General features: G+C 34.4%; 2 protein-coding genes across 3 annotated transcripts; one reads left to right on the top strand and one right to left on the bottom strand.

Annotated features, from left to right (window-relative positions):
* Positions 1-1,251: 1,251 nt before the first annotated feature.
* LOC123880204 (biogenesis of lysosome-related organelles complex 1 subunit 2) lies at positions 1,252-5,790 on the bottom strand. The gene is made up of 4 exons (XM_045928197.1): positions 5,557-5,790; positions 4,324-4,454; positions 3,399-3,510; positions 1,252-2,018 (listed from the first exon to the last, which is right to left on the bottom strand). Exons 1-4 carry the CDS (start codon positions 5,609-5,611, stop codon positions 1,879-1,881), a joined length of 438 nt encoding a protein of 145 aa, XP_045784153.1. The 5' UTR covers positions 5,612-5,790; the 3' UTR covers positions 1,252-1,878.
* Positions 5,791-8,417: 2,627 nt separating this feature from the next.
* LOC123880192 (putative ATP-dependent RNA helicase TDRD12) lies at positions 8,418-11,929 on the top strand. 2 transcript variants are annotated; one of them, XM_045928180.1, is made up of 3 exons: positions 8,418-9,049; positions 10,108-10,640; positions 11,238-11,929. In XM_045928180.1, exons 1-3 carry the CDS (start codon positions 8,757-8,759, stop codon positions 11,267-11,269), a joined length of 858 nt encoding a protein of 285 aa, XP_045784136.1. In that variant the 5' UTR covers positions 8,418-8,756; the 3' UTR covers positions 11,270-11,929. The 2 variants fall into 2 exon arrangements, with proteins under 2 accessions (XP_045784136.1, XP_045784135.1); XM_045928179.1 differs by having other exon boundaries at positions 11,219-11,929.
* Positions 11,930-13,031: the final 1,102 nt, after the last annotated feature.

The following is a 13,031-nucleotide window of genomic DNA, read 5'->3' as shown; positions in this document are numbered from 1 at the left end:
GCTTGTGTGTCGGAGCGTGTCTGACTAGTTTCGAACACGACTGGGGTCCTATAATAATATGTAGTATACCTATTTATAAGCAAATACGATAGCAAGAAGCATTAGGAGAAACAAAACCTGAAGTAATCTGAAAATTCAGTCAAAAGGCCATACTTTGTTCTGGGCCAGAGACTCGATATGAATTATAGTATGTTCTTTGATTTCCGACCTATGCCCGTCTCCAGGTTGCATCATGCAAGCTATCGCTTTACCGATATCATGGTTTAGGTTTTTTAAGAATCTCACGGGAACTCTTTAAAAAGTAGCCTATATTTTCCTGAGATGCAAGCTGTATCTATACCCCCTACCAATTTGCGTCAAAAACGGTCAAATAGATGGACCGTGAAAAGCTTGCATACAGGCACACACTTTTGCATCTATAGTATTAATAAATAAAATTGGAGTGTCTGTAATTTTGAAATAACTACCTCATATTAAGCTCATGTGGTTATTTGAATGGACCATAACTGAATCACACTTTTTTAAAATTTTTGTCTGTCTGTCTGTTTGAACGGGCTAATCTTCGGAACGGCTGAACCGATTTTGACGGGATTTTCACAGACAAGTAGAGGATTAACCGGGAAGTAACATAGGCTACTATTTTGACCGACTTTTAAAAAAGAAGTTGTGTTTTTCTACCTATGCACACCGAAATCTCCGAGATTTCTGAACCGATTTGTATTTTTTTTTAATTGATAGAGGAACTTTACGAAATTGTTTCATAAAAAATTTGGATTCCAACTCCTCGATCCTGATGCTGCAGGGGACCTGACTACCAAAACTGATAGGATTTAGAACTTTCTAGATATTGAAGGTATCTATACAAGGTAAAGACTTGGTCGTTGACCTCTAGGACCCAACTCCTCAACCCTGATGCTGTGAGGGATTGCATTGTTAAAACCTGGTGATCCCTCGGGATTTTTAAAGGATCATACGTTTAAATGTTTTTACGTGGTACAGAAACATGTTGCATCCCAGGGGGACGGGCTATTACGGAGAGGCTATTTAAGTCCTGGGAAATCAAAAGTTCCCACGGGATTTTTAAAAACCTAAATCCACGCGGGCGAAGCTGCGAGCATCAGCTGATTTATAATATTAGTATGGATTGCTGCCATACGAGATCGATCGCGCCTTGAACGCGAGCACGCACAGTATCCACCTGTCTGACCAAGCTCAGGGAAATGTCCTAGAAATGAAGACAACGTATTTTATACAATTAAATTATTTATTAAGAAATTCATGTATTATATTATAATTTACATAGTCACATCTAAAATTACATCGAACTTCGCCTTAGTACACAGTAAGCGTAACTTCACATTAGGATCGATTCACACTGATTCAGAATTGAGTTGACAATTTAAATACTCACATTATAATAATAATAATGACCTCGTTGACCTCTATCTCCATATATGAATTTTACCTTCTGAAGATAGAGGAAAATTTTAGATGGTCGTCTCGATTCGCTTCGTCCCTGTATCAATGTGAATCGATATTTAGACCGTGCTTGGGCCTAGTCCCGACCCGCAAAAAACTATTGACAAATACCCGGCGGCAAAGCCCGTTTCAAATGCAACGTAAATCGTCCCTAGTAAAGCCTAGGCTCAGTTTATGTTTATAAAATAAAATATGTTAAAAACATCTCAGTACGTATTACACATCATAATTTTATTAAAATTAGTAATTCAATAATAATTGATGTCAACTTAATTGACTTTAATTTCATTAAAATACGACTCAAAATAAAATTTAATTTCATGACATTCAAATATTAATAAAAAAAAAACTGCAGTATAACCAACGTATTTTAAAATGGTATTTAAATAATACACAGCTTTACTTATCCTGTAGTTCCTTGAATCGAGCTTTCAATTTTTTTGTATAGCTATCCAAACGATAAGCATTCGCCTCTAACAGTTCAACCTTGGCGTCAATTTGATCGATTTGAAGTAGTAAAGGTTTGATAAGAACACTATCTGCAAATGAATAAAAATGTTACTGAGTGGTACATAATCAATATCCAAACTAATATTATAATTGTAAAAGTGTGTCTGTCTGTCTGTCTACTAGCTTTACACGGCCCATCCGTTTAACCAATTCTGGTGAAATTTGGTACAAAGACAGCTTGTATCCTGGTGAAGGACATTGGCTACTTTATAGCTTTCATTTCATTATACTATATTCATTTAAACAAGAGGGTTTTTAAAAACCTAAATCCATGCGGACGAAGCTGTGAGCATCATCCATTGTCGAATCATTTAAAAAACAGTCAAGAACGAGTCAGACTCGTGCACTAAGGATTCTGTACCTTAAAATAAATATAATACAAAATACTTCGACCTCCTTCAATGTATTTTTATAAAGAAAGTATGAAATTAGTGTCAAACTTATATTTGCTACTAATAGCTGGTCAATTAAGCTCAAAAATTAGGCGTAAGGTAACATTAATTAGCTAATAATTTTATAAAGCAAATACGCCCACATATTATATGCTCTGTTCCAAAGGGCCATTAGACGAATACATGGTTCAAATATAAAAAAATAATACAAAATGATCCAACAAGGATTCCTTTTTTTTTCATTATGAGGGACCAATAATAATTACAAGTAGTGCTACTACCACTACTTCTACTACAAATACTAATTATTACAAGTAGATTTTATATTATGACAGTATAAAATGAGCCAAGTAAAATTTTATAATACCTAATAATAAGCAAGTATGAATGTATATTGCTCTTAATAATAATTATTATCATAAGTTACCCACCAGAAATAAGAATATTATTATTAAATTATGAAATCCATACTTCCATACTAATATTATAAATGCGAAAGTGTGTCTGTCGGTCTGTCTGTCTGTCTGACCTTTTCACAGCCCAACAGTTTAACCGATTCTGACGGGTACAGGGTTAGCTTATATCCCGGGGACGGACATAGGCTACTTTTTATGCCGGAAAATCAAACAGTTCCCGCGGGATTCCTAAAGATCCATCCGCTTAACCGATTTGTATGGGTACAGAGGTAGCTTGCATCCCTGTAATTGACATAGGCAACTTTTTATCCCGGAAAATGAAACAGTTTCCAAGGGATCTTTAAAAACCTAAATCCACGCCGACGAAGTCGCGGGCATCCTCTAGTAAATTATAAATGCAAAGTAAATCTGTGTGGTTGTTGCCTTTTCATAATTAAACTGCTGAATCTATCTTTAAAATTTGGCAAAGAGGTTGTTTGAATTCTGGAGATGGACAAAGAATAATTTTTATCCCTGAAAATCAATAAGTTCCTACAGCATGTTTATAATCCTAAATCCATCCGGGAATTCACAGGCAAGCTAGAATGTGTAAAACACTTACATATTTCATTATATTCATTGAGAGTCTTGCTAAGATTGATAGCCAAGCTTCGTACGTCAGCATGTTTGGTGGTGGCTAATCTATTAATTTGTTCCAATAGGGTATAATAGTCCTGTAATTATTTTAAAACATTTGACTAAGCTTTAAATAAAAATAAAAATAATTGTAGTTTAGAATGCAGCATATCCTTTCTTAAATACAATCAGGTATGAAGAACAATCACAAACACTATGTGACGGTGACCATATGTTGTTGGGTGTTGGGAGTGTTCCTGACTGTAATATGAGATACTATTATTCATGTGGCTTTAATTTATAGTAGATGACTAATAATAATTCACTTTTTATTTCAAACAAAATATGATGCCAATAAAAGCAGTATATAATAATAGTATATTACTGTCCAAACTGATTTAAAATAAAGTACAGTTAGACCATGATAATACATAATTGAGCACTTTTAAAGTCTCACAATAACTGTTTTCCCAATGAACTAAGTGCTAATTTTTTTAAACAACTAAAATATTGTATTAAACTAATATGAAAATTTCCAAATCAATACTCATTTGTGTTAGATTGCAAACTGCCTTGTTAAGTTGGTGTTGTGAGGTTCAAAAATAGATTTTTGAACCTCTGAAAAAATTGTGCATTCAGCCTTAATACCCTCTTTGCTTTATAACAATAAATAGCCTATGTGTACCATAAAACAATTCATTTATATAAATTTAAAGAACCTTGTTAGCAGCATTAAACTTTCCAGCAATTTATTGTCAAGCTGGAAATTGCAGGTGTGTCATTTGGTTGTATACCGAAAATACTGTTTTTAAATTATAACCGATTTCCGATCAAACTGGAGAAAAGAATATTTGATAAAAATTTGTGCCACTTTGTTTTGTGTACACATTTTAAATCTCTATAATCCACACCTGTCCGGCCACAATTTCCCCGTGCCAATAGTCATCGGTCTTCTTAAAGAGTTGAGTAGCCAAGCGACTTATAACTGGATCGTGAGGATCCAGCATTTCGAAACAAGAGCAGCTTCTGGACAGGTCTTCTTCTAAAAAAGGACATTGTATTAACTACAAAACAGCTATTTTATTCTTCTTTAAATATCATCAAACAAGATTATACATCAGTTCAATTCCATTCAATTTATTTCCACAAAAATATGCTTACAATTTGAAAACTCTTTAAATGCTACACAAAAATGTGTTTCTTTAGTTAATGTACAAAGGAGTGCTTAGCGTCTAGACTCTAGAGACACTTGTATTAAGAGGTATCTTATGTTATGGGTGTAGTTAACTTCCTCCATACCATTTTACATACATTATTTCTAGCTTATTATATATCATAATATCATAATATCATAATAACTACAATTTAAGTATGTAAGTACATACATACTTAAAGGATTAAGTTTTTTTTTTAAATTATTATTAAGTAGTTATTGTGTGTGGTGTCTGTGGTGTGACAGAAAAGAGCCTATTGACATTTTTTTAAATAATGAAGCAATTTTTGAGGAAGTGGCAGAAAAATTAATTCAACAAATCTAACAATTGACACATTTATTTCAGGTTTAAGCTTTTAAGATTTTCACCATTAAAAGCTAACTAGCACACAGCAAATGCAATGTATAATTTACTCATTACAATGGTTACTTTTAATTAGAACACTAAATGTAAAGGCATGCATGGTTCAATGAATCTATTAGATATTTGTAAGAAAATCAATAGTACAGGAATCAACAAAGGAGCCATACTTTGGTCCCTAATAAACCAACTGGCTATCTCTTCAAATTCCACTTAAATGAATAAATATTGATTATTAAACAAAACGAAAAAATCTGTCAATTGCGATTCGGACACACACATGTAGAATTCCCTAGCATGGTACAAAAAATACCTTTTTAATTTTTTTTAAATTTTCATGGCTGCTATTTTCATTTTTTTATTATAATTAATAATTGCTATAGTGGCACTGTGACACACATACATTGAAAATTTCTACTCTTTTACTTATTACGGTTCACGAGTTAGGTACAGAAGACGGACGGACGGACAGCTGAGGCTCAGTAATAGGGTCCCGTTGGCACCCTTCGGGTAGGTACCCTATAATTGGACGAACTACGAATGAACATAAAGCCAAATTATTATACCAACCTCTATTATGATTTTGTGCTTCTCTTGCCCTTTTGTCAACATCTTCTTTGGACATGGCTGATGAATTTTTGATGTCTCTCTAGATATTAATTGTATCCCAAATCCATTAACCTTTTGATTAGCAACTCGTGGTCTGTGTTAGCAACTGTTGTCTGTTTCTATTTTATTTATGCTTTAGTCGAATTTATAGAGACAGTATATAAACTAATTACTTTATCTTTTTTTTTCTCACTCGTCTGGCTTTACACTGGCTACATACTACTTTGGCTAATGCCAATGTCAATTTTGTAGTTATTTTAAACAAGTTAGGAAGAGTTAGGGAAACTATAAATATAATAAGTATGGACTTCGTCTGTGGCCTGTGCTGGCGGTGCCCGCCGACATACGTGCGGCGCCCCTTTAGAGCGCTTCCCAGTCAGTTCCACCACCAATAAACACCAGCAGAACACAAAAACCAGCCACTTCTAACAAAAAAAAAACACTCCAAAAAGGCACCGCACGCGCGCCATGAAATGCCAACACAGACGAGGTCTACTTTATCTTTGAGTTTTTAATGTTTTTTATTCTGGTGTTTGCTGATGCTTGCTGTAGTATGCCTCCTATAGAGACTAGGATTGCCACAAGCGTGAGGCGCGTCTTGACTGTAGGTATATTGCATTTATCCGAATTCCGATATGTAGGTTTACTCTCTGAGCTCCAAATACACGTCGTTTTTTTCATCAGGTCCGATCCGGTCAGGCACTAATTGATACACGTCCGATTCTTTCGTCCGGCTTTTTCTGAACACTATTCTCACAAACTGGACCTTTTCAAGTAAAGATTTTTATATAAATCTGTGAGGATTATACCACGGTAATATTATCTATACAGTATTCTAACTCGGCCATATCTTTGAAATAAATACCTAAAGCCGCGCGGTACGTAAACATGCGATAGGGCTGCCCGCCTCCTGCATTTTAATTACATTTGCCTACTTTGTGTTTCCATCTAGTTAGTTTTGTGATTGTAAATATACTTTTTTATATAAACAAATAAAATACTTTGTGAATTCAAATGGAAATAGGATTTAATGTTCAATAAAAATGCGTGTTGTTTTTTGATTGGTAGATTTAATTAAAAAACCATGTTTATGATTGAATAACAAATCGGTCTTATACATTTGAGACCGAAAAATATTTGCGCCTCGACTGAGACGTAGGAAATTAAACGAACGTTAAGAATTATTAAATTTTAAAGTTTAAAAATCCGCATTCTAGTATAAAGCTTTTAATTAAAAATTGTTTTGGGAAACATGGACAAGAACGAGAAACAGGAATATCTTTTACTTGGTTATAGATACCTGCAGCTACTTTACAATTTATATATTTGGTTTTAAAGAAGTTCGGAATATTTTCTCAAATTTTTCTATATATTCCACAAAATCATCGCTGGGTACAATCAAAAAAGTTTACGAATTAATCTTATTGTAGTCCCGGTACCTTAAATACCGACATTCTGAGCTGAAATTGTGGCTTCTTTGATCGGGTTTCACATACAACAAAAAAAATGGGCGGTTATTGTTAAAAAACCAAACACCGCCCGTTCGTCACTGCGGCACAGTCGCGACTGTCTGCATGTCGAACGCCTGCCGACATCGAGGTGCGTAGGTATAGCTCGCGTTTCGTCCGTTTGTATGAAGTTGGAATACTGTAGACATAATATTACCGTGATTATACTGCCACTGTCGGAATCAGAATGCCATAAGCCTACGTTGTCGTATTAGTTTACAAATTGCGAAAAACCAAATTAAATTTGAATTTCGCGGGCAAGCCGGTCTCATGCCCCTTAACTACAAACTTGACATTGGCTAATCAGTGTAAAGCCAGACGAAAGAGAGAAAAAAAGTTTGCAGACCGCGCCTTCAGGCAACCGAATTGGCAATAAAACCTGATACGCCTGACGGCAGCTTATGGCTCGGATGAGCGATCAGGTTACCTGACCGGACGTGTATTGTACGTCCAAATAAATGTATGGCTCCTACGCCTTCAGGTAGCCTGACCGGACGGGACCTGATGAAAAAACCTGACGTATATTTGGAGCCTTACCCTTATAGAAATAACTAATCAAAGGTTTTATTTACCACCATTTTACCTTAAGTACCTGACGACACCATTTATTTAGTTTTGCAGGCGATATGGTTTAACGCCCAATGTTACCCGTGACTATTATATTGGTATAATAGCAGGAGTACGTGGAAACTATCTAAGAAATCTCTAGTAAGGACATGGTATGGTAAGACTCAGTGATTTTAGTACTCTGTGATCACTAATCCTTCATCCAAGGACATGAAAGTAATATAGTGAGTTTCATCGAATTGTACCTATGGCTTTATGTTGGCTCCCCTGTCTGTCCAAGTCATTGGCACCATATTTCCATAGGAAGACGCAGATTTTGTTTATTTTCATTTGATTTTCCTGAATGAATGAAATGAAAATCAAATGAAAATAAACAAAATCTGCGTCTTCTCATGCCAATATGGTGCCAATGACCACCCAACAGACAGGGGAGCCAACATAACGCCATAGGTACTATTCGCTCTATGTCCAAGGATCTCTTTTTTTTCTCTCTCTCGTCTGGCTTTACACTGATTAGCCAATGTCAAGTTTGTAGTTATTTACAAGTTAGGGAAACTACATGTATAAGTATGGACTTTGTCTGTGCCGGCGCCCGCCGACATACGCGTGGCGCTCCTTTAAAGCGCTTCCCAGTCAGTTCCACCACCAATAAACACTAGCAGAACACAAAAACCGGCCACTTCTAACTAAAAATACTCCAAAAAGGCACCGCACGCGCGCCATCAAACGCAACACAGACGAAGTCCCATCCAAGGATCACCACGTTGGTTTTTTGACAGGGGTTTTTCAATTTCCGTTTACAAAAAACAACGATCTCAAGATCTCAAGATTTTCTTGTGAACACTGCTGTAAAAACTAGTAAAAACTTTTAAATATAGTGAAAAATACTTTGACGCCAACAAAGGCGCTAAGTGTAACGTCAAAGAGCGCATGCAACAGCAGAAAGAACGATGAATCTCTATTGAAAGAAGAAATGCATCTTGCAACCATAGCAAACTCGAAGGTTTCAGTTTCGTACGACAGGTTTCGCAGCAAGTACCAATCTAAACACTTATTTCACAGTTACCTACTAGTTATTCCATCAGGATGCCATATGATCGCTACAAAATAGAAATAATGCACTATTTAAACCCTCATCTAATATGGGTTGAAGTCTGTGACCCATCAGTTCTTAAAGAAGGATTTTTATTTGAACAAATCGGCATTTACGGCATACTGCCTATGGAAAAGACTATGGAGTTCAGTTTGACTGAATATCCATTTCTGAATATGAAAAGCCAGAAATGCGACGAATGGCTGCTTGCCGCTTCACTTGACGTGAAAGAATTGTTAGACACGGCTGCAGAAGTATGGTTTTCGCCAAAATTCATAGATAGAAGGTAAGTAATACAAGTGACTAGTTAACTGCCGCTGCTTTGTCCGCGACGATTTAGGCTTTCTCTTTGATAAAAAGTAGGTTTAAGGGGTATAAGACGAGCCTGCCTGCGAAATTCAAATTTAATTTGGTTTTTCGGAATTTGTAAACTAATACGACAACGTAGGCTTATGGTATTTTAGTATTGTTGATACTAGAATAAATTTCTTATACTGGACGCTTTCAAGTAAAGATTTTTATATAAACCTGTGAGAATGATACTGCCATTATCACAATTAAAGTACCATAAGCCTACGTTGTCGTGTTAGTTTACAAATTGCGAAAAACCATATTAAATTTGAATTTCGCAGGCAGGCCCGTCGCTTCCACCTTAAGCTTTAGTATTGCGCCTGGTGGAGGAGGATGGAAGCTTACAACTCGCCCAGGCTTCGCACAGCTGCAATGTTGATACTAAATATACTACCTAGTACAGAATGTCTTTATATACAATGTTCACAGGTTTTGTGACAGACAATACAAACCTGTTTTCTTTAGAGGTTATTTTTAATCTGTAAGATCTTCGAAAAAAATTATTTAAATGACATGCTGTAACGGGCCATATATTACATGCATAATGTATTTAGGGTACTAAGTCGGATAAGGATTAATGCTGTATTGTATAAAATTACTTCATAAATAAACCATTATTTCTCGTAAAAAGTAAAGGATGAAAAATGGTTATCCCTAAGAGATAGACATATACCATCGCAGACTGTTTTGTAGACCTTTTGAAGGTGTACAATACTGTGGTACATTATTTTGATCTATCTCATAAGGATCAGCCAGAGTTTGCAATGTAAGCGCAAAAATGTGTTTATTTACAACATCACATTAGAAACCTCTAAATTTATCAGTGTTTCTTTATTATATTTTTATACTCATCGCTCTATCGAAAAATATAGAATTCTAAGATTTTTTTTCTGACAAAGATATCATAAAAGTCCAGATAAGCAAAGATCATATTATGCACTTTTTGACACCTATAACAATCATGCTTCAAAATTTTCATCATTATTTTCACAGATTTAGCATATTTAAGAACAGCATACATAAATATGGTGAAATAATAATTCAAACACAGACTGGGGAATTAATAGAGTTTTCAAAACAGCTCATTAAATTGGGCTATGCTGAAATGAATGTTTGTGAATTCCATGAGAAGCTAAGTTGTGACAAACTTAACACTAAACTGAGTACATTTCAAACTCGTGCAGTAGTCAAAGAATTGGAAAAATATTGCATAAGAAAGGATAGATCTGAAAATCTTTTGAAAGAGTCTCTAACAGTGTCGAATTTAAATATACATAATAATGAGATCATACAGAAACTACATAAAATCATACAGATACTAAAAAATAAACCCAAAGATGACAAAAATATTGAAAAAGCATTTCCAGATGACTATTTTAAGACAAAACCAAAGAGTGTTAAAAATTATCTAGTTAATAAAAGAACCAATAAAACTGATAGTTATTGTAAAGAAAAAACAAGATCTAAGGAAAACAATAATAGCAGCAATAGACATCAAGAAAAAAATATTGATACATTCAAGACTTGTAAGTTGCAATATCAAATGCATGTTTTCTTTTTATTATTTATTAGTTACTTATTTATTACTACGCTAGCAACCCGCCCCAGCATCTCACAGGTAGCTCCATAAAATTTTCGTATGGATCTCTATTTTTTTTGAAAATCAAAATATTGTAGCCTTTGTTACTCTGGAATAATGTAGCTTTCTACTGGTGAAAGAATTTTCAAAATTGGTTCAGTAGTTCAAGAGGTTACTTCCTACAAACAAACTTACAAACCTCTTTATAATATTAGTATGAATGATACCTGTGACTTTGTCCGGGCAGATTCAGGTTTTTATAATTCCTTGGCAACTCTTTGATATTTTGGGATAAAAGTAGACTATATTCATGTCTGGGATGCAAGGGATCCATGGGAACTCTTGGAGTTTAAATAGGTACATATTTTAAAATCATTTTTCACCAGTTTCGTAGACAATTTTTTAAAAAACAACCATTTCAAAAATAATGATCACCAAAGTATTTAGCTATTAGCATGTCTATGGAACCTTACTTTATGCTTTTTCCAATATTTGACCATTTTTTTACTGTGCTTTTTCTTTCAGCTAAGAGATTTCGTATAAGTAATGTCTCAAGCTCGGACACTTCAAATATAGATTCTTCTAGCGATGTAGCGATGTGATGATGAAGCAGATAACAATGGTGATGTGGTGGTGCATTGCTATGTGATCGGCTGTAACAGTGAAACATAACCTATCATTTGTAGGTCTGATTTATTTTGTTCCTTTCGGGTATAAGCGTCTGGCAAGTCCACCTGGATTCCTTGTCTGAGAGACCCTTGGAAAGTGTACAACAGAATTAGCCACATTATTATTTTAAGTAAACTTTTTGGATGGAAAGTTTTTAAAAATCTGCCATCCTGTTTCTAAATAGTGGTGAACCGTGAAAAGTATTAACTCAGTTATCACCAAAAAACGTGAGAATTTTTAAATCTAAATGGGAATTTTTAAACACTGTTAACATTTACATTTATAAGTTTGATTCTAGCAAATTTTTTTAGAAACGTCAGCAGTGTATGTTTCCTGGTATATCAATATATTCGGCTATGGGTGACGTGAAATTAAAGAAAAAAAAACCGGCCAAGTGCGAGTCAGACTCGCGCACCGAGGGTTCCGTACTCGGGTATTTTTTTCAACATTTTGCACGATAAATCATAAACTATTATGCATAAAAATAAATAAAAATCTGTTTTAGAATTAAAGCCCATTAGAATGTAAAGCCCATAAAGCATATGATACCCCACTTGGTATGGTATCTTACTTATGGTAACTAAAAATTCATGATTTTCAGATTTATTCCTTTACTTGTGCTATAAGACCTACCTTCCTACCAAATTTCATGATTCTAGGTCAATGGGAAGTACCCTATAGGTTCGTATAAGGGTTTCGTTTTTCCTTTTGAGGTACGGAACTCTCAAAATAGGCGTTTTATAGACTACATACCAGGCGTCAAATGATTTGCGTCAGCATTTGACGCCTGCCAATGACGTCGAAGCATCGACGTTTTGTTAGAAGTTCCCTAACTGTCGTGAATTGTGACATCAGTTTCTGAAAAGTCTCACATGGCTTGAAAAATTCTCATATGCTTTGGTGATACATACCTAACTAAAAACTACTACTTGTAATTATCCACTTTTTAGAAATAGAATGACAGAAATACTCCCGAGTAAATGTGGGTACCTATAAAATAACATTGTATTTTTGTGTGAACATTGTTATGTTATACAACAGTAAACTGTTAAAGCACATGTCCACTCGAAATGTAATATAAACTAGAGTTTCCTAGTCATTCTTATTTACATTTAAACCAAAGTATAGTTTTACATATTATTTCCACTTGACATCCTGAAACTCTCTTGAGTTTATAAGGATGTTGCACATTCCTCTTGAATATAGTTATACAAATTGTTAAACAAATCGAAACTGAAGTTGAAATTAAGTATAATATTCTAATGTACTTGTAATTAGATAGGTAGGTAATTATATTTAACTACATGTTACAAAACACTCACAATTATATATAAGAACCCTAAACCGAAGAGAAAAATACTTAAATAGTTTTTTTTTCTGTGAATTTTATCTTACTATACATACTTTATTGTTATTATCTTGGTCAACCATAGGATATAAAATTGTTATATACATACATAAAATTACATTGTTAGTAAATACATATAATTATTTGATAATTTCGTTTAAATCCTAGATTTTTTAGATGTTTTTTAGATTTTGATAAAGGGTGTAATCTCCCTAGAGATTACATCCTTTATCAACTTCATTTTTAAACTGTTAAAGCACATGTCCACTCAAAACATAATATAAACTAGAGTTCCCTAGTCATTCTTATAAGAACCCTAAA

The sequence above is a fragment of the Maniola jurtina genome, chromosome Z (genome assembly GCF_905333055.1).
Source record: "Maniola jurtina chromosome Z, ilManJurt1.1, whole genome shotgun sequence".
In the NCBI taxonomy this organism is placed as follows: domain Eukaryota; kingdom Metazoa; phylum Arthropoda; class Insecta; order Lepidoptera; family Nymphalidae; genus Maniola; species Maniola jurtina.
The sequence above is the reverse complement of the archived record's forward strand: the minus strand, read 5'-3'. Positions and strand labels throughout refer to the sequence as shown.